The 25516-nt window shown below is 44.6% G+C and overlaps 1 protein-coding gene across 5 annotated transcripts; it reads left to right on the top strand.

Moving 5' to 3' along the window:
* The first annotated feature begins 201 nt into the window (after positions 1–201).
* LOC147638569 (uncharacterized) lies at positions 202–23953 on the top strand. 5 transcript variants are annotated; one of them, XM_086798483.1, is made up of 16 exons: positions 202–310; positions 426–596; positions 693–1013; positions 1752–2307; positions 2782–3020; positions 3119–3302; positions 3433–3458; positions 19396–19769; positions 19887–19976; positions 20078–20246; positions 20383–20487; positions 20617–20841; positions 20948–21154; positions 21232–21468; positions 21603–21741; positions 21841–23953. In XM_086798483.1, exons 2-16 carry the CDS (start codon positions 435–437, stop codon positions 23241–23243), a joined length of 4437 nt encoding a protein of 1478 aa, XP_086654609.1. In that variant the 5' UTR covers positions 202–310; positions 426–434; the 3' UTR covers positions 23244–23953. The 5 variants fall into 5 exon arrangements, with proteins under 5 accessions (XP_086654609.1, XP_086654610.1, XP_086654608.1 ...); XM_086798484.1 differs by lacking the exon at positions 202–310 and having other exon boundaries at positions 333–596; positions 1755–2307; XM_086798482.1 differs by lacking the exon at positions 202–310 and having other exon boundaries at positions 333–596.
* The last annotated feature ends 1563 nt before the right edge of the window (positions 23954–25516 follow it).

Here is a 25516-nt window from a genome sequence, read left to right as displayed (position 1 = left end):
AACTTGACATGAGCTAGACATTATCTCTATCTCCTAATGTCATCAATTACACTGTTTGCTCTTTGTGGGAGTCCTTGTGCAGAGTGGAGAAAGAGGGACGTTGTGCCAACGACCGGTGAGAGGATAGAGGGGTGTACAACACACAATTTTTTTTTTTTGGGGAATTTTGATATTAAGGTCATATTAAGCGTTTTATTGTTTGAACTTTGCTTATTAGCTTGGTGAAGCCTTTACACATTGTGGGGTGTCCAAGAGCTGAGCTGATGTGCCGGCCGCCCTCGACACAGGTTGGGTCGATTTGAGAACCCAGGTTCGAATCCCGATCCTAAAGAACAAATTTAAATTCAGGGTCGTTGAAAAAACACAGGTGTTTAAGAAATTTCGGCTATGGCGATCCTTTGATTCCGTTCTCCTCTACTGCACAGCAAGATAAAATGGCCAGTCCTTCGGCAGTTGATTCGTCTCTGATCCAATACCTCTTCCAGGAAGACGATGAGAAGAAGGAAAAACAGCAGCATGCCTCTTCCTTCCTCTCAACGTTGGTCACTTGGATTGCTGGAAACCCCCTACCTTCCTATCCTGCAGATCATCGCCAGGTTTCCTCCCCCCTTTTGATCGTCTTCTCGGATGTCTGAGTTTGTTTGCCTTTCAGCTCTATTGATGAGAAAACCACGTTCTCTTCTTCTGTGCAGGACCGTCAAGTTCGCGGGTATATGGAGAAACTGTCGCAAACATCCCCTCCTTCTTTCGCCATAGCCTTCTTAGAGTATCTGAGGACCGAGTCAGAAAGGGTGTCAGCAGCACAGTCTGATTCAGAAAGCGGGAAAACTGAGCAAGCGAGCAGCATACAAAATGCATCAAACACAACGAGCTCGGCTCCTTCTGTGAGCAGAACAGCTCCCATCAAGACACCAATTAAGCCCGAGGAACAGTCGTATGATGCAGAATTCCCTGTCCTGGGGGTTTCCAATACTCATGTTTCTCAGAAGTCCATCCAACTACAAATAAGACCTGTAAATTTTTGATGCACATTCTGCATTTTCATTCATTTTAGGGTTTAGTGTTTTATTTCTATGCTATGTTAGGGTTCACTGGTGCGTGTATGCTGCACAAATGTGACGTTGTTCATCATTTTAGGGTTCCATGGTGTGTTTTAATGCACATGCATTTTGCTTTTTGACCATTTTAGTGTTTCCTGGTATATTACCATGTTTAGACTCGATAATCTTGATCATTGTAGGGTGTATTGGTGTATTTGTATGATAAGACATGCTAATCTTATCATTCTAGGTTTTACTGGTGTATCTGGATGCTAACTGTTTTTCACTGCTAAGACATGATAATCGTGATCATTCTAGGGTTTAATGGTGTATTTATGTTGCTCAAAGGTAATTTTTTTAAAATCATCAAGAGTTTCCTGATGTGTTAATGATGCATAGACGTAGTAATTTTTATAATTTTAGAGTTTACTGCTGTGTTTGTGATGCAGAGACATAATATTTCTGATTGTCTTTGTAGTAATTTTTATAATTTTAGAGTTTACTGCTGTGTTTGTGATGCAGAGACATAATATTTCTGATTGTCTTTGGATTTGCTGGTATTTCAATTATGTTCAGATACAATGCTTGGGCAGCCCTAGGGTTTGCATTGAATTTCTGAGGCTTAGGTGCATTTCGTTGAGAATTTCAGGTTTTAGGGTTAATGGTAAACAATTTCGCTCAACTGATTTTTCTCGACTCTCTTTGCGTCAGAAGCGGCGAGTGAACCCCACGCCAATGGAAAATCCTGTTGTAGACAGCGCCTTTGTTCTAGCAAAAGTAGAATCCAGCAAGCCAAGTAACAACAGCATTCCCAGGACACGAAGTTCAGCTCCTCTGAAAGTTGACATGGATGCTCTCATGCAGCGATGTGATGAGAAACGCAAATTGAAGCCCAAGACAGTCGAAACAGCAAACTGCAGCTTGAACCAGCTCTGTGTTGCTGGCTATAACCGATGCATCTCCCCTGCGGATGGAGTTGCATTCGTAGGCTCAACAAAAAATGTGTCAAGAAGCTCTGTTGTTCCAAATAGCACTGTTCTAAAACTTAAGAGGTTTGCAACTGTGCATTCCAAACTAATGAATGAAAAGATGGTGCCATCTTTGATAGGAGAGTTGCAATATCTGTTCCTGCTTCTCAGTCTTAGGCAGTTTGCAAAACAGCAGAATGGAAGAGACAACAGTGAGAAAAAGCTGTTTGGATGTGGTGATGACTGTTCTTTATACGCATGCATCGTAATGGAGCAGTTGGGCCGAGTCTTAGACTCTGGTATGCTAGATATTCTCTCATCTAGCTGTTAAAATGTGCATGGATAATAATCGCAACTCACATTTGAACACACACACATGTATGTATATACTATATACATGCATGCACTTATATGTATATGTATATGTATGTGGATGTGCATGTGTAAAGTATACATATATGTGCATGTGCATGCGCATTGCACAATATACATATACCTATGCCTATGCATATCGACATCCATATACATATATTCATATGTGCATATGCATACACATATATGCATATGTGCATATACATCTACCTATATGTATATATTCAAATATTTAATATACACATACATACACCCATACTTATACATGTACTTCCGCACCTACCTATCTACATGTATATGTAACATACATACACATACCTACATACATACATAGTATGTATGTGTGTGTGTGTCTATTGTATAGTAAATTACACTGATCTTTTGTCTGGTTGTTGCTGCAGTTGGAGAACCTCTGCTTTCAGCCCTCATAAATCATCCAGTGTTAGCGCAATTTTCTCCTGCTCTACTGATGCGAATGAAAGAATCATTGATCAGTCATCAAGCGACTGCATTGCACTCGTTTAAGTCCTATAAACTTTCTAATGCACAAAATGCCCATTCACAATCATCAGATATTGGAACGCCCATTTCCTTACCTTTCCAAGCAGCCAGGGATTCCAGAAACCACTATAAGAGCCGTGTAAGTTGGTTGATGGTTGTTATGCAATGCTTTATTTTTCTCACCTTCGTTTCATCTTAGCAAACCCTGATCAACATCAGTTTTTCTTGACAATGTAGGAGTCACAAAAAGTATACAATAACCGGGAGCTTTGTCGGGATCATTTTTATGCAATTATAAGAGAGGCTGCCTCTGTGCAAAATTCTTTTGGCTACACAATCGATGACTCATATTTGAAGACACAAGAAAGTGTCAAAAATCTCATGAATATTCTGCTGATTGAAAACTATCCTTGGTTCACTGGTAATTTACTCTTTTCTCATCGTTTCCTTTCATGGTGTTGCACATGTTAAATTGAGGTTACAGGTATCTTTTTTTCAGTTACAACATCCCTTTTCTTCAGGTTTTAAGCACAATTAAATTGTTGCTGCAGAGTTTTTTCTGGAGCAATTTGTTCAGGTGAACTTCTATGTCCTGAATGTGCAATGGTGTTATTATTATTATGTTTCTGGAAAAACGAGTCTTCTATTTAAGTATCCCAGGGTATACAAAAGTCACAACTCAACCAATGAGTAGAGGACTCCTCAAGATATAATCACTACTTTGTGGAGCCAGCCGGGAATGTAATAGTGCTAAATGATTTGAGTAGAGTGAGGGTGTGTCTGTGTGTGTGGAGAGAGAGAGAGAGAGAGAGAGAGAGAGAGAGAGAGAGAGAGAGAAAGAAAGTTATATTAACGCCTACGGAAAACCCCAGGGGCCTATGAGACCAAAGGTAATAGAATGGTACCATGGATATACTGAGCCATGGAATACTGAAAGAAAAAGTAAAATGAAAACATGTGATCAACAGATGATCCTGTGTAGAGTGAGATATGCTGTGATCAGCTAATGTCGATACCCGCCTCGGCCAGAACTGATCTGATGGTGGAGTAAATGTCAGGCCTCTGTGATGAGAGCATGACATGTCGGCAGAGAACCTCATGAATCTGTCTTTGTGTGGTGGAGGGTCCTGATGCTCTGGGTTGGGGACGTCTGGCTCGTAGAATGGATCGAACTCTCTCACTAAGAACTCCTCTGGGGTGTGGAGTTGGGAGCATGGGTACGGGTGGTGGGCTCTGATGTTGTAGTAGAGGAACTGTTGTGGGCAGTAGATTCCGATGTGCATGTATGTACCACAAAGAAATCTGTGATGGCTCTCTGTGAGGTGTCCTGTCGGAGCCGGGGCTCTCTCAGCATACTACCTCAACACTACATCCCTGTGTTGTCTGAGCTCCATCAAGTACATCCCCAAGCACGTCTAATCCTCAAACTGAATCACCTGTGTGAGTGGTCCGAATACCTCTCGGAAGTCATGTGGGATATCCTCAGCTCTGCCAGTCTCTACTCTGAGGCGGTGGGAGGATACCCTGAGTTGGCCGATCGTGATACGCATGGCATGTGAGACGTGTATCTGTATGTATCACGGGATCTCAAAGAATCCATCCTCGGAGAGTCTCAAGAAGTGATGTCTATAGAACTCACACGTACCAATGTCTGATCGAGACACCCATGTCTGGTGTATGTGTAGCCCGAGTAGATCTAACCGGATGATCCGGTTGATCTCCTGATGTGAGAGATCAAGGTATGGGGAATCTAGGCTATACTGAAACGGGGGGAGATGGTCCATTTGTATGCCATGTGCATGAAACCACTCGACTACCTTAGAGTACCATGCATGTGTCGGTAATGGTGGTGGCCGTGTCGTTGAGGAGGGCAGTCCAGCTCGTCTCAATCGCTCCCTTTCCCTCTTGCGGTATAATTGCATAGAGGAAAAAAGGGCATTTGTAACCAGTGGGGCCACCCCAAACTCTGCATGTAGAATGTCATGTGGTACAGATGGCTTACTCTTGATCATGTGTGACAACAGAATCACCTGTAGCCTCTCTATGCTCCTCCAATGATCCTTCCCTAGGCCTGGCCCCCAAAGGGCTGCACCATACATAGCCGCTGGTCATACTAGAGTATCAAAGAGCCAGCACTTAGTGCGGGGTTCTTGGAAATGTGCCTGGAAACACTGTCTCTCCATACGAGCTAGGGAGGCCTGCCCCTTGCAAGTCGGTCAATGGCAGCTGTGGTCATGCAAAACAAAGGGCCTGTAAAAGTGATTCCTAGATACACATACTTCTGCACAATCTCCACTGGGGCATCTCTGTATATAAAAGAAAATCGTGAGGCGACTGCATAAGATGTGTTGAAGACCATAACCTTGGTTTTGCCCAAATTGACCGTAAGGTCTCTCCCCCTGCAAAATCTGTCCAATGCATTTAAGTGTTTCTGTAAACCCTCGGTTGAATATGAGATCAAGACAATATCGTCAGCATATAGCAATATGGGCACTACTGTTTGAGCCAATGGTGAACCTCTACATCCGAAACTGTCCACAAATACTGCGATCTCATCGATGTATAGGCCAAAGAGTGTAGGTGAGAGTGGGCAGCCCTGCTTAACCCCAGTAGTGCTACATATATCTCCGGAGGTCCCACTGGGTGCACGTACTCGGCCTAGTACTACCTCGTATAGTGCCATCACACCCCATATAATCTCATGTGAGAACTGGAGATCCTGCAAGCGTCGTATCAGACGAGATTGAGGGACGGAGTCAAAGGCTTTGTGGAAATCCACAATGCAGCAATACACATGTCTCTTTGAGAACCTCGCCTCCTCTATGATAGCCCGTAAAGTAAAGATATGGTCCAGTGTGGAGAAGTTTCTCCTAAAGCCAGCCTGACCTGATGCTCTGTTTCCCATCCTCTCTGCCATAGAGCTCATCATGTCCTCTAGTATTGCCCCATAGATTTTGGCCATTGTGTGACCAATCATGATAGTCCTGTAGTTACGTGGGTCCGTGGGATCTCCTGCTTTGTGGATGGGGACAATGGTGTTGGTAGTCTAGGAGGGTGGGAAGCCTTCACAGAGTGCTCTGTAAAAAAGATTGGCAAGAATGGGAGCCAATACGTGGTGCCTGTGGGCGAAATGTTCTGCGTGTAGATCCTCATGATCTTTTGCTCTCCCATTATGTAGCTTTTTAAGAGCCCTAGTGACATTGGGAGAATCAAAGAGATAAGATGATGTAGGCCTAGGGATGTGTGACATTTGTGGTATAGGTTCGTTTGGCACATCATACAATTGTTGTGCATAGGCCTCCCAAAGGCTAGGATCTGTGATAGGTGTAGGTGCTCTTTGTTGATGTCACCAATTGGCCGACCATTTGGTCCATCTCCAGTTTTTGTGTCTCGTTCACTTGAGGCCAGGCCGGTGTCTCATGTGAAGAGGCCAGTATTTTGCTGACATGGACGGGAGCCAGACTGGTGCCACCCGTGTGTTAGCAGGATGGTGTTGTATGGACGGGAGCCAGATTGGTGCCACCCGTGTATGACTTGGATTGTGTTCGACCCATGGGATTGTCACGCCATGGAAGAGCCAGTATTTGTGCCGTGTCTTACCTATGGGACTGTCACTCCATAGGGAGGCTCGTGCCTGGAACTGTATCTTACCTATGGGACTGTCACTCCATAGGAAGACCAGGTTTTAATGTTTTACGTCGTGCCATTTTTGTGCCGACAGATATTTTGTACTTGTTCCATGAACGGAAGATACGTCCATGATACTATTTGCACATGCACTCATGTTCTGCATGTTTGAAACTGTTTTCGCATGACTTGTATTTTTGTGTTTGCCTGCTTGACGTGTTACTTACTGAGCGGGGACGCCTGCCAATGAGTCGTGAAGTTTGCTGTGTCTTCTGACGAGTTTTGGTGCATGTGAACAGGTGGTAAGTATATTGCAATACTTTAATCTCTAACCTTTGTTTTATAAGGTCATTAGTTCACACTCACTTAAAAGTGGGCACCCCCTTTGGGCACCCACTTAGGGGCCAAGGTGGGGAGCCCCACTTAAGTGTGTGTGTGGGGGTGGGTGCATGGTCACCTACCCACACCCCCTTGGAACTGGCCACCCACATGCAAGCGTGGGGAGCCAGCCAACACTAAGATTATACTCCACTCCAACCCTCACAAATCAAAGCCACCACCCCTAACGTGAAGGAGAAAAGGGCGTTCATCTCTTCGCTCCTTCAGGCTGCGCATGTACACGAGCAAACTGCTTCTTCTGCACTTCTGTACGCGGCTGCTAACAGGCTGCACTTCTATACTCTCCCAGGCGGCTATGGAACTGCTGCGCATGCTTTTTCCAGGCGGCTACTGAACAGGCTGCCCTATCCACTGTACTACAGGTGGCACAGGCTGTAGCCAGACGCCTCCCCATCCACACAGACGGCTGTGCACTCAGCAGGAGTTCTGCGCCTGTTTACCAAACTGCTGCCCTCTCTTAGAGGCGGCTGTGTGCCACCCTCCAGCAGGCGGCTGGCGCTCCATCTCCAACAAGTGGTGCTTTGCATACAGGTCGTTGTCCACCACCAGCAGGCTGTGCTCCAGCAGGCGGCTGTCCACAGTATGTACTTTTCCTTCTCTGCAGCCGGGCGACTCCTTCTACGCCTCCTCCTCCTCAAGAAGGTGGTTGTGTCCCGCACAACAGGTGGTTGCACTTGCTTTCCATAGGCGGCGTCTTCCTTCTTCAAGTGGCTACATCTGGTGTCCCACTGAAGTAACTAGACACAGATACCTCGGGTATTGGACTTCCATTTGCCATCCACAAGTAAGTGAATTTTCAGATTTAAGTAAAGTACTTTGTGATAAATCTGATAAGGAATTCTCTCCACAGCAACACCCGTTCGGTGCCGGGTAGTCCAAGCTCTATTGGAGAACCTCGGTCCAAAGGTGCTGAGATCGGGAGAGTCAGGCGTTAGTATGGGAGCGCCTGTTTGTGCGTGGTCTTGGAACACCAGTTGGGCGCTCTCTGCGGAGTCCAGTGAAAGCATAGGACCGTAGAGACTGGACCACGCTAGTGGTCGTTCTGCTTCGAATATCTACTTCGAACCTATTTGTTTGGTACTGTATTCATCTTGTACATGGACATCATCTGGTTCTTGGAACCCATGGAGCATTGTATTTGTTAAATACTCCCAATAAATATATCATATATTGAGGGGGGGGTCGGCCCATTCCGGCTCGAGTGCTGGTGTCCATTTATCTCATTTTATTTCATTTCAATTTCAAGTTGTATTAAGTTGTCCATTTCAAATTGTGATTTTAAGTTGTGCTATTACGCGTGTGGGTGTCCAACGGAGTCTATTCCCACTTGACGGGATCGGTTTCATTGGTATCAGAGCACGGTTGTTTCCCTCTTCCTAGTGGGGAAACGAAACTGTGTACTGGACACCCCGCTTCTAGCACACTTAAACACAATGGACAGCCAAGGCAACCCTTTGGAAGTGCCTAATTCGAGGGGTCCATCTAGTGCCTCTCGTGGGTCTGATGCTCTGCGAGGAAGACACAAGCCCCTTGAAAGGGTTAATGATAGTGAATCAAAGGGTCAACTGTCTCGAGGAAAGACAGTCATGCCTGAACAAGAGCCTGATGCAATGAGGGCTGAAATGGAACATATGAGAAAACTTTTGCAGGCACAAGAGCAAGGGTTAAAATTTTTGCATGAAGATCCCTGTCATGGCTTGTGAAAATGGAACAGCGCAAGTGTGGGCATGGTGGTTGCTGAGTCAAAATATTAAATGATTCACATTTGGGGTGCCCGGACAGAGATAATGATGTGTGGACATTTCCAGGTGTGAAGGTGGGAACTAAAACATTAATATTTTAATGTTTTATTGAAGGTTGCCCCTAGGCCTTAGTGGCCCCTAGGAAACTTTAATAATTATTAAAGTTGGGGCCCTAGGACAAGTATGGAGAGGGGGCAACTCCACTTTTGGAGTGCATGCCTCTCTCACTTCTCTCTCTCTCTAGCTTTTTGGAGTCGTGCAAGAAAGAAGCGTGGAGAAGAAACGTGGGAACTAGTCGGCTGCTGATTTCTGTGTGCTAGAACAGGCCGTACAGCACCCGTACAGTCTTGTACGACAGTAGGTACTGCTGCAGGCATAGGCGGCGGTTGTGGAGCAGGTGCAGACTGTTGCAGGCGGTTGCAGCTGCAGTTTTCAGGCAGCACAGGCTGGTACGACTGCAAGTACAGTCTTGTACTACTGCTGGTACACTGTACGGACAGAGCAGGCGCTGGACAGATGCTGGACAGAACTGGAACTGGCGGCGCTGACTGGCTGAGCAGGTACAGTCGGGTACAGAGACTGGTTGCAGGTAGCGCATGCAAGTACAATGACACGTGGCTTGTACGGACTGGTACAGTGCAGATTTTATGGTTTGTGCAGTCAGGTACAGCACTGAAGTGGATGCAGAGAGGAAGGTACAGATAGGTACATCCACACGTGTGAAGCAAAGTTGTTGAAACAAGTGTGCAAGTACAGACTGGTACAATCACTTCCTCCGGTGCAGATCCACGAGCTGATTTTGATAAGCTCTGAATTTGTTCATCTATCTCTCTTTCCATTGGCTTATGTCTGTTGCAGATTTGAGCTATCTGGCCCCTTGTGAGAGGAGGGGTATGGCAGATTGAAAAGGGTGGAAACAGAGAGATTGGACAGTGAATGTATGCTTGTGTTGAGTTGTGGAATCATGTGCATGAGATATGCCAGATGTATGCTCAAGGTTGTCCTGCTGAATGGTCTTGGCTGATCAGAGGGAAGCACAGAGTGTTGCTTTGAGACACAGATCTGTGTGTGTGAATCCTCTGTGCTAAGAGGTATTGTGGGCTGCCAGATTGACCATACAGGTGTACTCTCTGGGCTGGTTTTGTTGTACTCAGCCTTTCATATTTTTGGAATTGAATAAAGAAATACCGCAAGGGGCGCCAAGCTTTGGGGCCAACAGGTGTCGTTTTATTTTCAGATTTGGGGCACTCTAGCTCCAATCATCTTTGTTTTCATATCTAGACTACAAGTGGAAGGGTGACTGCTAGTCCACCGCACTTTGGTTTATACCAGAGGCCGGTTTCAATCCCCATGTGCAAAGTGCCATTGAAGCTAGGAAAGCTGATGCAATGGTAGATGTAACTTTTTGAGTCCATGGCACGGGAAGTGGGCAAAAAGCCAAGGGAGTTGGCACTTGCCTACCTCCTCCGCAAGGGTGATATCAAAGAGGGGGACGACGGAGAGCTGAAATTCAGAAATCCACCTCGTTTGAAGCATGGAGATCCTGCATCTCAAAGGTTGAGGTCTTTCATGCAAAAGGAAGAGGTGACAGTCACCTCTCGTCATGCATCTTCTCCACAAGGCACAAAACTTGACAGGTATATGTATGCTAGTGCTCAGGGAGGGCATGAAAGTCATATGCATTCAAGACATGTATCCCATGGTAGGGGTGACAGGTCTGCTTCTAGAAGAATTTTGCCTTCTGAGTTGTCTCATGGAGAGACAATGCCTTATGCAGAAAAGTCACATGCATCTGAGTTTCAAGTTTGTGGAGCACATGCCACCGTGTCTCATGAAGCTTCTATGACCGCCCATGGAGCCCATGCAGATAGGGCTGCCTCGTTGGATAAGGGGAAAAGAAAAAGAGAAGACCATGAGCCTCATGCCAGAAAGCTCAAGGAATTTAAAGCAGGTGATAAATCTGTTAAGTTTGATGTTTTTCATGGAGAGCATGATGCTTCTAAAGTGTTAGCATTTGTGGCACAGTTTGACATTGCCTTTAGCGATGAGGACTTCACAGAAAAGTCTAAAGTACGCCATGCTAGCATGTTTTTGAAAGGGACTGCTCCTGATTGCTGGATCACTGAAAAGATCACCAAGTATCCCATTTGCACCTGGAAGGAATTTAAGGACCGATTCTATGCTCAATTTTTGCCACCAAATGCGGAGCAAACTCTCACTCAAAAGTGGGACAGGCTGGAGCAAAGAGATAATGAAAGCGTGCAACAGTATGTTAACAAGTTCTGGAAAGTGTTGCTGGAAGTAACTCCCTTTATGCAAATCACTGAGGATGAAAGAAAGAGGAAGTTTCGCTCCGGACTGCGACCAGCATATCGTTCGGGCATTGAATTGCACCCGAAACATACTTTGCAACAGCTCACAGCTTCTGCTCTTGCTACGGAGCAATTGGTGCTCAAGATTAAACAGGATCAAGGAGGTTCAAAGGGGAAAGACAAGGCTGTCCCAAATCTGCAAAAGGGTGGACAGCCACCTAAAAAGAACTTCCGGGAGACCTACAAGGGTGGTAAAGCTGAAAATACCACATCTAAAGATCAGGGCTCAAAGAAGAACAAATTCGGCTTAACTCCGGAGCAAAGAGAGCAATATGTCAAGGATGGAAAATGTTTTTCTTGTGGTAGCAAAGAGCACATGTTTAGACAGTGCCCTGACCGCAAACCAAAGCACGAGGACAAGCAGACCAAGACTAATGTACATGCAGTTCCTGATGTGCAAGGAAATACAAGTCATTATGCAAAAGAGCGAATGGTATGCAAGGCTTGGGGGCAAATCAAGGATCAGCCCCCCCTATTCATGTTTGATGATTGTGCAACCGATAACTTCATCTCTATGCAAATGGCAGCTGCATTGGGTATTGAGGTTGAGAACATGGGACCTCAGATTGAAGCCGAATCTGCATTTATTGGTAAAGAGGTGCAGGTTACCCCGTTGATAGGGAAGTTGCGCATCCATAGCCAGGGCTACCTTGGTAATGAACATTTCCTAGTTGCTCCACTAAATGGATGTGATGTATTGTTGGGCAAGCCATGGCATCATAGACTTGAGCTCTGCAAAGACTACAAGTCCAATATGATTTCTTTTATGCATAAAGGCCACATGCATTCTATTGATGCTGGCAAAGAAGGGGATTCCATCCCACTTGTATCACACATCCAAATTAATAAAGCAATGAAAAAGAGTCTTTCTGCGTACTTGGTTTTTGTTCGTGATAGCCTTGTGCCAAATCATCAAAATGTGGATGCTATGTCTAATGATAGGCTGAATTATCTTCATGCATTCAACGACTGTTTTGCTGATTCATTGCCAAGTGAATTACCTCCCCAAAGGCCCGAAGATCATTGCATAGATCTTGTGCCAGGTAGTTCTCCACCCAACAAACCCGCATACCGAGTGAGTGCTCAGTGCTGCACAACAAGAAGAGATCATGAAGCAGGTAAACGAGCTTTTAGAGAAAGGTTTGGTTCAGCCCAGTTCCTCACCTTACTGCTCTCCTGTACTTCTTGTTCAAAAGAAGGACGGATCATTCCGCATGTGTGTGGACTATAGAGCTTTAAACAAGCTTACCATCAAGAACAGATTCCCAATTCCGCGTATTGACGATATCTTGGATAAGCTTGATGGTTCGGCTTGCTTTAGCAGACTTGATTTGAAGAGTGGTTATCACCAAATACGAGTGGTGCCACAAGATGTCCATATTAAGTCTCACCAATGCTCCTACTACGTTTAATCGTATGATGGATAGGATATTCCGATCCCATCGTAGGTTTACAGGAGTCTTCTTTGATGATATCTTGGTTTTCTCCAAGAATGAGCAGGAACACAGAACTCATTTGGTCATAGTGTTCGAGGAGTTGCGGAGGCATAAACTTTTCATTAATGCCAAGAAAAGTGAGTTCTTCCTTTCAGAGATTCATTATCTGGTCATATTGTATCCAAGGATGGAGTTACAATGGATCGTGCAAAGATAGAGACCATTCGGAATTGGCCCGAATTGCAAAACGTACATCAAGTACGTAGTTTTCTAGGATTATGTTCGTATTATAGGCATTTCATAAGGCATTTTGCTATGATAGCCACTCCTCTACATGATCTCACAAAGAAGAAAACCACTTTCAAATGGACTTCAAAGGAACAGGATGCTTTCTTGCAGCTCAAGCATGCAATCATATGTGGACCCGTATTGATTATTCCTGACTTGCACAAGTCATTCGTCGTTGAATGTGATGCTTGTGGTGATTGTATAGGAGCTGTTCTAAATCAAGAAGGGCATGCAGTTGCATACGAGAGTCGTCGTTTGCATGATGCTGAGCTTCATATGGATATCTATTGAGAAAGAGCTCTTGGCTGTAATTCACGCCTTAAAGATATGGAAACATTATCTTCTTGGGGCTGAATTTGTAGTCAAGACAGATCATCAAAGCTTGAGATACTTTCTATCTCAAACAAAGCTTTCAGAGAAGCAGATGAGAATGGCAAATTTTCTTTCCATGTTTCATTTTCAGATTGTGCATACTCCAGGAAAGAAAAATGTAGTGGCCGATGCACTACCCAGGAGGCCTTATGTAGCTACAGTCTCAGTGGCCTCTCATGGAGACTTATCTGCTATGCGAGATTTGTATCATTTGGATGCTGATTTTTGCCATATATGGACTGATTTGATGGCTGGTCATTCACTTGCCTCTTATGTTATCAACGAGGGTTATCTTATGAAGGATAATTGCCTATGTGTGGTGAAGGATTTGCGTCCAAAGGTTATGGGCGAATGTCACACTCTACCTTATGCTGGTCGTAGAGGTATTATGCCTACTACTCGCATGATTCAGAGATATTTCTTTTGGCCAAGCATGCGTAAAGACATTGAGGCTTATGTACGTGCATGTATTACTTGCCAAAAGGTGAAATTTGACAGGCAAAAACCTCCAAGTTTGCTTCAGCCATTGCCTATTCCCTCGCAACCTTGGGAAAGTATTACTATGGATTTTATTATGGACTTGTCTAGATCCCGCATGGGAATGATGCTGTTTGGACCATTGTGGACAGGTTTAGCAAGCAAGCTCATTTCTTGCCCATCAAGAAAACCATTAAAGCTGATCATATGGTAAAGCTTTTTCTTGCTAACATTTTCAAGCATCATGGTATGCCTAAATCCATTATTGGGGATAGAGATCCCAGGACTACTAGCCTCTTTTGGAGGGCTCTATTTGATAGTATGGGTACTAAGCTTGAGTTTTCATCAGCTTATCATCCCCAAACGGATGGCCAAAGTGAAGCTGCAAATTCAGCCGTGTTGGATTTGTTGAAATGTTATGTGGCAGATCAAAAGACTGCATGGGAGAAGTATCTTCCACTTGTTGAGTTTGCCTACAACAATACGATCCATGCCTCCACGGGAAAAGCTCCGTTTGAGATTATCTATTGAGTGGTATTGCCACCCATCCTTCGTACAAAGGATGAGATTTTTGCAGCTGATGAATATGTTCGTGATTTGGATGTAGTCTTTGGTCAGGTGCGGACAGCCATTGCAAGGTTACAAGATAAGCATAAAATGGCTGCTGACAAGCATAGAAGGGATATGCAAGTCAAAGAAGGTGATTGGGTTTTGCTGAAATTTGAGAAGGCTAGGCTTCGGAAGAGGCCAGGACGAGAAGGATCATATCCTAAGCTTTCTCCTCTCTATTATGGACCCTTCAAGGTGATTCATAAGATCAATGAAGTGTCCTACAGGCTTGCTTTACCTAGTCACTAGAAGATTCACAATGCTTTTCATGTGAGTCTATTTCGGAAATATGTGGGGCCAGATCCTGATGAGCCTGTCACAGAAGATCCGCCAGAGATTGAAGAGCTTGAGGAGATCCTCCAGCCAGAACAGATTGTTTTTCACAAGGAGCGAAAGCTACCTGCAGGGAAGCTTTCCAGGAGATACCTTGTGAAGTTTAAGAATTATGTGCCTATTGATGCAAAATGGGTAAATGAGGACTATTTTGTTGATTACCCACAGTTGTTGCAGGCATATCTTGAGGCTTTTCAGTTGAGGACAACTCTTTAGAAGCCCGGCGGGATGTCACCAATTGGCCGACCATTTGGTCCATCTCCAGTTTTTGTGTCTCGTTCACTTAAGGCCGGGCCGGTGTCTCATGTGAAGAGGCCAGTATTTTGTTGACATGGACGGGAGCCAGACTGGTGCCACCCGTGTATGACCTGGACTGTGTTCGACCCATGGGATTGTCACGCCATGGAAGAGCCAGTATTTGTGCCGTGTCTTATCTATGGGATTGTCACTCCATAGGAAGACCAGGTTTTTATGTTTTACGTCGTGCCATTTTTGTGCCGACAGATATTTTGTACTTGTTTCATGAACGGGAGATATGTCCATGATACTATTTGCACATGCACTCATGTTCTGCATGTTTGAAACTGTTTTCGCATGACTTGTATTTTTGTGTTTGCCTGCTTGACGTGTTACTTACTGAGCGGGGACGCCTGCCAGTGAGTCGTGAAGTTTGCTCTATCTTCTGACGAGTTTTGGAGCATGTGAACAGGTGGTAAGTATATTGCACATGTTAGTTTAATACTTTAATCTCTAACCTTTGTTTTATAAGGTCATTAGTTCACACACTTAAAAGTGGGCACCCCCTTTGGGCACCCACTTAGGGCCCAAGGTGGGGAGCCCCACTTAAGTGTGTGTGTGGGGGTGGGTGCATGGTCACCTACCCACACCCCCTTGGAACTGGCCACCCACATGCAAGCGTGGGGAGCCAGCCAACACTAAGATTATACTCCACTCCAACCCTTACAAATCAAAGCCACCACCCCTAACGTGAAGGAGAATCGGGCATTCATCTCTTCGCTCCTTCAGGCTGCGCATGTACACGAGCAAACTGCTTCTTCTGCACTTCTGTACGCGGCTGCTGACAGGCTGCACTTCTATACTCTCCCAGGCGGCTATGGAACTGCTGCGCATGCTTTTTCCAGGCGGCTATTGAACAGGCTGCCCTATCCACTGTACTACAGGCGGCACAGCGCCTCCCCATCCACACAGACGGCTGTGCACTCAGCAGGAGTTCTGCGCCTGTCAGCAGGAGTTCTGCGCCTGTCAGCAGGAGTTCTGTGCCTGTTTACTAGACGGCTGCCCACTCTTACAGACGGCTGTGTGCCACCCTCCAGCAGGCGGCTGGCGCTCCATCTCCAATAGGCGGTGCTTTGCATACAGGTCGTTGTCCACCACCAGCAGGCTGTGCTCCAGCAGGCGGCTATCCACAGTATGTCCTGATCCTTCTCTGCAGCTAGGCGACTCCTTCTACGCCTCCTTCTCCTCAAGAAGGTGGTTGTGTCCCGCACAACAGGTGGTTGCACTTCCTTTCCATAGGCGGCGTCTTCCTTCTTCAAGTGGCTACATCTGGTGTCCCACTCAAGTAACTAGACATAGATACCTTGGGTATTGGACTTCCATCTGCCATCCACAAGTAAGTGAATTTTCAGATTTAAGTAAAGTACTTTGTGATAAATCCGATAAGGAATTCTCTCCACGGCAACACCCGTTCGGTGCCGGGTAGTCCAAGCTCTATTGGAGAACCTCGGTCCAAAGGTGCTGAGATCGAGAGAGCCAAGCGTTAGTACGGGAGCGCCTGTTTGTGCGTGGTCCTGGAATACCAGTTGGGCGCTCTCCGCGGAGTCCAGTGAAAGCACATGACCGTCCGTAGAGACTAGACCACGCTAGCGTTCTGCTTTGAATATCTACTTCGAGCCTTTTTGTTTGGTACTGTATTCATCTTGTACATGGACATCATCTGGTTCTTGGAACCCATGGAGCATTGTATTTGTTAAATACTCCCAATAAATATATCATATATTGAGGGGGGGGGGCCGGAACAGGATGTCACCAATTGGCCGACCATTTGGTCCATCTCCAGTTTTTGTGTCTCGTTCACTTGAGGCCAGGCCGGTGTCTCATGTGAAGAGGCCAGTATTTTGCTGACATGGATCTCCAGTTTTTGTGTCTCGTTCACTTGAGGCTAGGCCGGTGTCTCATGTGACGCGCCTGTTTGTGCGTGGTCTTGGAACACCAATGAGGCGCTCTCCGCGGAGTCCAGTGAAAGCACAGGACCGTAGAGACTGGACCACGCAAGTGGTCACTCTGCTTCGAACATCTACTTCAAGCCTATTTGTTTGGTACTGTATTCATCTTGTACATGGACATCATCTGGTTCTTGGAACCCATGGAGCATTGTATTTGTTAAATACTCCCAATAAATATATCATATATTGAGGGGGGGGGGGGGGGGTCGGCCCGTTCCGGCCCCAGTGTTGGTGTCCATCTATTTATTTCATTTCATTTCAATTTCAAGTTGTAATTAAGTTGTCCATTTCAAATTGTGGTATTAAGTTGTGCTATTACGCGTGTGGGTGTCCAACGGAGTCATTTTCCACTTGACGGGATCGGTTTCATTTTTCTTCTAGAATGTGCCAAGCTTCTGAGTTGTCCTCGCTCAAAAAGAGCTAGTATAACTCTTGTTCTCGTCTGGCGAGAAATGCTCATTTCTTTTGGCAAGTGAATGTTATTACAAGATCTTCGAAGGCACGTAGGTCATATCCTTATTGGTGACAAGTCCACTATCTCTATTCACAGGGAGGGTAGGTTAGAGATCGTTCCCGATGGCAGAGGGGGGAAGCATTCCTCCCAGGTTCTTTTTGTCCCATCCCTTGGTTTTCGTCTGTTGTCAGTGCATGAGGTTTGCAAGATTGGCGTACGGGTGGAGTTTGATGAGCATTTTGTTGCTCTTCGGGACAAAGCAATAGCCCAGGTTGTATGGGAAGGCGGAGTGGAGAATGGGATCTACAAGCTCTCAACACTCTCTCTTACAGATTCTCAGTTAGGTGATTTGTGGCAGTTTCGTCATGACCACTTGAATGTGGATACGCCGTGGCGGGCTTTCCGGGACCAGATGGTGGATGGCTTGCCAGATGTTGGCAGCAGGCAGGGACATTCTAGTTCTTGCGTTTGTCAGTCAGAGGAGTCTTTACAGGTGAAGTATGCTTTGATGTCTCGTATCATTTGGGACAAAGAGCCTACTGCAGTTGAGGAAGCTCTTTCCCTGGGGACTTGAAGGAAAGCCATGTCAGTAGAAGATAGCGACTTGAAGGAGGAGCTGTATGTTGAGCAACCTCTAGGCTTTGAGGTTCCGAGTTCAAAGGGGTTGGTTTACAGGTTACGTAAGGCCTTGTATGGTCTTCAGTAGGCTCCCAGGAATCGGCATACCAAAGTTAAAGTTAGTGACCCTTGTCAACAGGTTGATGCCTCCTTGTATCGGAAGCTTGTTGGTTCATTGATTTGGTTGCTGAACACGAGATTGGACTTGAGCTTTCCAGTGGGGCTGTTGAGCTCATTCATGCAGATACCTTTGAAGACTCATTGGGACGCAAAATTGCGGATCTTGCGGTATCTGTAGGGTACGAAGGATCTTGGACTCTTCTATGACACTAGAGGGGGGAACGTCAGAAAGAGTTAGACTTCAAGGTTGGAGTGACTCACAATGGGGAGGAGACCTAGACACGAGGAGATCTACATCAGGCTACGGCTTTATCCTTGGCTCAAGAGCTATTTCTTGGAGCAGCAAGAGGCAACCAACTTTTACCTTGTCTTCTACAAAGGCAAAGTACTGGGCTGCTTGTGGTGCTTCTCGTGAGGTGGTGAGGTTGCAGAGGTTACTGGGTTTCCACAGGCGGGACCCACAGTCATCCAGAGTCACTTTGTTCGTGAGAAGTTTTTTGCTGATGACATCTTGCTGGAGTTTTGTTCGATGGAGGACAATGCAATGGACCTCTTCACGAAGTCTCTACCTCAGGCGATGCTCCGGCAACACTCCAACTCACTGGGGTTGGTTCCACATCCAGGAGCTGAGAGGGGGTGCTAGCAGTGATCTCCTATCTATACCATATTACTCAGTGAGGGCCTCTGTTGTGGGTGTGCCCGCCCAAGAGTTATCTCCATTTTTCCATGTCTTTTTCCCTGTTTTTGGTCGTGGGGGCTGTCTTGTTCTGGGCGATTCATTCTGTCCTGGTCGACTGAGCTTTTTGTCTTGGCTGACTGTACCTGTGCTGGCCGATTGGCTCCCACCCAGTCGTGGACATGCAGTTAGCCTGTCGGCTGTTTTTGGGCTGGCCGACCAGCACTGTAGGGTGGTATAAATACCACCCTTGCCCCCACACCATTCTTTGTACCGGATCTTGTGTATATAGCAGAGTTTATACAGCTTCTCTCTCTCTACACTTCTGCGTTTTCTTTCTCACAGCAGTTGTCTCATTTTCCGCTGTGCATTCCGACACAACCATGTCTTTGAACTCTTCATGGATGCTGTCCATGAAATCCATGCACATGTCCAAGTCAGAGTCTCATGGATGCTGTACATGAAACCCTACTCCAAGTTAACATATAAGCACGTGCCATAATCCAAGAGATTGGTGACAAGAGGAGAGTTAAAAGCAAGGAATAAGGGGAGGTTGATACTTGAGGGAAGGAGAGGGAGTGGAGATGGCCTAAACCTCAATGAGAAAATTGTATGACAAATTTTTTGGTTTAATACTTTAAGATGTTATCAACATAACTATACTGGTTAGCTTTCACATTGATGGGATAGTGATCAAAAGTATATTTTGTGCTACATTTAAAGGTTTCTTTCAAATTTCTGACAGGTGGCTATGTGTGGAGAGACAGATCCAGTAGTGACAGGTCTTGCTCGACAAGATCCCGTGAAGTTGCAGAAGTTACACGATCGACTTACTTTGGGACAGATAAACAAAACTGCATGCTCTTTAGTACCTCTCAGCCTTGGTAATAAGGCCAACAATGTTGGTGATTCAAAAGGTGGTGTGAAGGTGCTGAAGTCAAGCTTACAAAATCTCAACGATGTGAAGCCCCAGAAAGCCAAATTAGCAGGAATGGATTTTACTAGCTTTTTCCCACCATCATTGCGGGTTTATGTATGGATAATGGAGGCTGCAGATAGCTATCGCTTAAGCATGCAGATGATTTGGAGCTTAAAATCCAAAATCTGCAAATTGACGGAGTAAGCCTTGGAAACTCTATGCACAAGGGCTTGAAAAGTGCAAATCAAAGATTTTGATATAACTTGTTAATTTTATTACATCACTTCAATGCAATGTTTAATTGTAATTTGAAGCAGAATTCCTCAGCACTCTCGAGATGCAGCCGAAATTGGTTGTGTGTTGACACAGCGTGTGCTCAGTTTAAAAGCACTATCTGGTTTGCTTGGGTAAGAGTTTGTAAGTTTTGTACTTTGGTGCTTTAGTTTTATTGTTTTGAATAGCTTTGTTGATTTTTTTGTGTTTTTACAAGTCAGAATTGTGGTGCCAGATTTCTCTACTTTTTTCCAGGGGCTGGATCTCCAAGTCAAGGGTTTGAATGGGACATACGTAGGACTGATCCACCAATCGATGTGGTGGAAACAATAGAGAAAGCAATAATAAGTGAGACAATGCTCATTACTTTACCTTGGGTCCTTGATTTCCTCCGGTTAATCAAGGTATAAAGTATTCCTTCATGGGAATGGGCGTTTTTCAGTTGAGTTTCTTTACATTTGGTGCCTTGGGATCGATTTGACTTTGTTGCTATTGTTGAGCTTTGTGTGGGGATATGTGTGCTTTTCTGTTTTTTAACAGGCTGACCAGCATGCAGTCACACTTCCCTATTTTCAGAAGGCACTATTGGCTCTGCGAAATGTGTATAACTATTCCATTCTGGACCCGAAAAGTGATAGCTTTGGGGTGATTCCTGAATGCCCTGACTTTTTTGGAATGGAGCCAGCAGCCTAGTTTTGATATGCTGGAATTCTTTCTGAACTAGATTATCTTTGACCTTATGATACTTTTTTTCCACATTTGGAGCGTGTGCAGGTTCCTAGCATGTGTATACTTGCCTCATTAGACAGATTTTTTGAGTTTATGGATTTGCCAGCTTGGGACATCAATGTGCATCACAATATGGCTGAACCAGGCAAGACTCACAGATTTGCAGAGGATAATGGCTGCATGCTTGACACAAAAAACAGCCATGGGCTTGACAGAATAATCGGTATGGTTGATGCTAGCTATATCCAGCAATGTTGTCCCAGATTAATGGTGAGAAGTTCTACACTTGGATGCTTTTTGGTTCTTAGTTGCTGACAAGTCAAGAAACTCTGCCCTGGTATTATCGAAATGTAAGTTTTGTGTGCCTCATGTTTAGGAGCTTCGCCTGCTTCTTATGGAGAGTGAAAGACAATCACAGAATTCAAACAGTGCTTCCAAATCCAATGCGGTTATTGTCAAGTCATTGAGAAAAATTACCCCTGTACATCACCCTAAAAACTCTCAAATATTTGATCGAGCAATCTCTTTTGGTCTGGAAGATGTTTTGACCTCTCCAGATAATTACATTCAAGTGAAGCTACAGGTGTGTCATCATTTTGTGTTCTTGTTTCCTACAAATGATAGGTCATGTGTGCTGATACCCGGTAACTCTTGTGGCAGCAAACCTTTTTTGAGCAACGGCAAGAGTTGCAGAGGTTGGTAGACTTCGTGGTCGATACCACTGCAGTCAATGCTGCTCGAGCAGCGTCCTTGAGATGCGTACCCCCCATCTTAGAAGAAGCCGTGAGAAAGTTGGAAACGGCCCTTGCACACAAGTTTCAAGGCTCAATGCAAGGCTCAATGGTCAAGGAAGGAGAGTCTCAACAGGAAAGCCAAGTAGAAGCAGTAGTTGAAAATGTGTGTGTAGTCAGACTTCCAGAGTTCTTGTGTGTTATGGCTTCTAGACTTAGTTTCTCCATTTTAAGGTGCACTCTTTACAATACAACTATAAATTGTTGCATATCTAATGCATGTCAAGTCTGTTTGACTAGATTATTACATCTGCCATTCAAGAAGCACTCAGTCCTGCAATGGAGTACGCAAAAAACCACACAGCAGAGAGAACATCAGAGGCTTTGGCTGTGCTTGCTAGTCCAGATGAAAGTCCATTTGTTCTTGGAATAGCTGCAAGTTGGTTTTTGTTTCCCTTGGCTGCTTTTCAATCTTGTCTTTGCCGATATAATTCTCAGATGGCTTATTAATTTATAACTTTTTAGAATTGTGTTGCAGGAATTGCTGCTGATGCAGCTGGCTCAGCAGCATGCAAGAAAACTCTTGCAAACATCTCCTGTGATATTCGTAAGCGCATCACTCAAGAAGTGGAGAGTTGGAGGCAGAGTGCTCAAAATGCTCTCAAGTATGATGCCAGGCTTCAAGATCAGGCACTTTCAACATGCGGTGCTTCGACTGGGGCCTTCAATGTGACCACACAGCTCCACAACCACTTTGTGGAGCAAAAAGAGAACATTAAATCTTCCTGCGGTTTCTGTCAGCAGAAAAGAGCAGTGCTGAAACAGAGCACATTCTATGAAAACGATACTGATAGTGTGAAGAAGTGCTCCAATTTGGCAAATGCAATAGGTGAGCTTTCAGACACAACTGCAGGTTCAACAGGAGTGCAATCATGCAGTCGGGAAAATGAAAGCTGTTCTCTTCTTGATAGAACACTGCGTTGCTGTGCTGGGGTGGTGGAATGCTGTGCAGATCTTGTACTGATTGACAACCAAAGACATCTACTGCGTGTAAAGCTGGCAGCAGTCTGTACCTCAATTGAAATGATGCTGTCTTTGGAACGTGGGCAATTGCAACTGGGAGGCTTTGATGCAATAGTGCAATCTAATATTAATAGCAAAGATCCGAGTTTCTCATCTGAGTTACACAAAATAAACGATGAAGTTGGTGCTGAGGATAGATTCAGAATTGAGAGGGGACTAGCTCGACGATGTGTTGCCCTAGCTTTACATTTGTGTCTTCAATATCCCTTGGAAGCCTTTGGGTATAATCCAGAAACTCTGCGGCAGTGCATATGTTTGTCTATATCAGATTCTCAATATGTGGACAAACTTGTCTTCACTGCAGAATTGAAGGGTGCATTGCAGAAGCTGTTCAAGCATGACAAAAGCAGGGAAACAGGAATTTCCATCAGGAAGTGTGTGGAGCCTACGGAGCCTACAGGGGATTCGAAGAGTGAGGAGTCTTCTGAGGGAACTTCAGAATGCCGAAGAAACCACCACCTTGGAAGTTTCATGTTGGGCCTTCTATCTATGTGGGAAGCTCTTGTGAAATGTGGAATCTGCCAAGTGACCTTTTTTGTATCGGAATTTCTGTCTTCTTCTAGGTGGATACAAGCCTTACAATCGGAACCATGGAAAACATCCAACTTCTGGTTTGAAGCAGTAAACCATGGAATTGCAAATGTTTTGCTTGAACTAATATACATGGCACATGCATCAAACAATGTAGAAAAACCTGTTTATACACTTTTGGAGAGGTTTTTTATAGAGTTCTTCCAAAAAGAGCATAATGTCACCCTAGATGAGCTTAACACAAAAATGGAGAACCTGAGAAGGGTGGTGCTCTGCATTTTCTTGGAGGTGCTTTATTTGAAGGGTTGGCAAGGGCATTTCACGTAAATGTGAGATTGCTTGAAACCACTGTCATCAAGACCCAGCTACTTGTGGTCTTGTTTCAGTCATTTCTTTGGTTGAGGCATGCTGCAAGAATACGAAGGTATAGAAATCATGTTTCAATATCGCTCTTTCCTCAATATATGAGAATTAGTTGAGGAAGACACCCTTGACTGTAGTACACATGAGCAACTAAGTTGCATCGAACCATGTTTGGTTCGCTCCTTTAAAAGCACCTTGAAAAGTTGTGTGAAAGTAGAATGTCGAAGTTCTGTAATCAAATGGGGTATCAACCTTGATGTGGAGGAACCTGATGGATGCAATTAATCTCCTTATTCTTGAAGACATGAATTCCAGCTCCAACTTCTGGATATTGGTCTCTAAGGGGGCACGGTATTGGCATGAGCACATTGAAGAGGAAAGGAATGGAGGCCGTTCACATTATGATTGACAGAAGGGAGAACAGCTTGGTGTCATGGTGGTTAACTCTCTGCACTCTGGAACCTGTCAGTTTAAAGGTTTTGATGGTACTGGCATAGGCAATTTGAGCCTGTCGGTTTTAAAAGGGTTTGCCTTTCTCTATTGACCAAGTGTAAAATAACAGCAGATTGCCCCTTAAGGGTAAGATTTAAAGTGGTTTTTTTTTTCTATGCATCTACTTGAGAACCTTGGAACATTATAAAACTGTCATGTTTGCCGATGAGGTGAGAGCTCAATTGGTAAAGGTGCTTGTCTAGGACTAGGAGGTCTTGAGTTTAAAATCCCACAAGGTGCTTCCTCGGCAGCATCACCTATGGGCGGATAAAAAGGCGCATACGAAGTGCCTACGGGTTGATAAAAAAGTGCTTGTGGGCGGTGAAAAACGATAATTATGGGAGGTTCTTGGGCCTCAGGCTAGTTGAAAATAAAAAAAATTAAAAAAAATTGCCATGGTTGGAATAACAAATTTTATTATACAAATGCTTGCTCTTGGATCACGCCAGGCTGCTATATTATGTCAACTAAGGTCACCAAAACATTCCATATGTGGCATGAATCATATCCACTAGTAAAAGACAGTATATTTGTGTGGATACAAAGGAGGAATACGATACACTATGGGGAAAGTCTTTTTCTTATGATCTCTCTCATTGCTCAGTTAATAATTTGTTGCTTCTCCTATCCTTACATTCCAGCTTGCCTCTCAAATGAGCTAGCACCAAAAAGTAGCCAACCAAGGTCGTTGTCAATTGCAGGTCACCGTGTTTAGTTGCTTACCCTAGCGTTGCCATTTGCAACCCTCCACCTACCAAATTTCATCCTGAGCTGTTGGCCTGGTTCTCAACTGAGCTGCAATCACCTCACAACCCCTTTAATGCCTGATATTGCTTACTCCTTAAAAGTTATCAGTTGCCCACAAACACATAAGCTACAACCAGTTGCAACACCGCTATTGGCAATCGTCAACTGTCTTTTGCAAAGTCTTGCTGAAATGAGGCATGTGTATACTTGTTAGGATTCTAAGCAAGGGCCTTGGTATGTAAAATGGATTTGTGTGAACGTTATGGAATCATTATTCACTAAAATGGGAGGAGTTAATCTATGTAATCCCTTCGGAGATGAACAAGCATTAAAATGAGACTACAACAGAAGTTATCACCACCTTTACAAAAACAGGTGACTAATTGCAAAGTATTTCTCTCCTAGCATCGGTTGCTCTGGCAACCAACACTTTCCTTCATACCGTCTTCTTAAATGGCCTTTGCTCATGTTCTCATAAATTTTGCTCTCCAAGCTCGTCATGCAGTTTTTCAAAATGATGCATTCACCTTCGATGAACATAATCCCTTTTAAATAGGTCCTATTTTCTCTCACGATGTATACAAATAATTATGTTATTGATCAATGTTTTCTTCAGATCATTGCATATTGACCTACTATTGTTTGTCATTTTGTCTTGGAAATGGGGTTGTAAAATGTACGCGTAAACACACACATTCATGTCATGTGCTGTGTATGATGGAGGAGTGTAGTTATTTTTCCCCTTTTTCTAAAAAACATTTAAAAAATTATATGAATATTTGAAAAACACATACACTCACCGACACTCAGGTAAGGTGTGTAGTGACGTTATGATGATTCATGATAATGCCCACCTTAGTATTTTGGAATGAGTTTTTTTTTTTTTTTTTGGGAATCTTTTCATGCCGCTGTCAACACCCAACATGTTTTGAACCCAGCACCTCATCATGCATTGGACTTCAACATCTTACCGCTAACTACATACACTCACACATCGT

The sequence above is a fragment of the Cibotium barometz genome, chromosome 5, assembly GCF_041138505.1.
Source record: "Cibotium barometz isolate CiBa-2024 chromosome 5, ASM4113850v1, whole genome shotgun sequence".
Lineage (NCBI taxonomy): Eukaryota > Viridiplantae > Streptophyta > Polypodiopsida > Cyatheales > Cibotiaceae > Cibotium > Cibotium barometz.
Note: the sequence above shows the minus strand (reverse complement) of the source record. Positions and strands in the feature narration are given on the sequence as shown.

Excerpts from the sequence above, each read along its gene's own strand:
- LOC147638569 (XM_086798483.1), top strand. The coding sequence starts at position 435 with ATGGCCAGTCCTTCGGCAGTTGATTCGTCTCTGATCCAATACCTCTTC. Across the intron at positions 1,014-1,751 it reads TCCAACTACAAATAAGACCT|AAGCGGCGAGTGAACCCCAC; the intron begins GTAAATTTTTGA and ends TCTTTGCGTCAG. Across the intron at positions 20,247-20,382 it reads ATTTCCTCCGGTTAATCAAG|GCTGACCAGCATGCAGTCAC; the intron begins GTATAAAGTATT and ends GTTTTTTAACAG.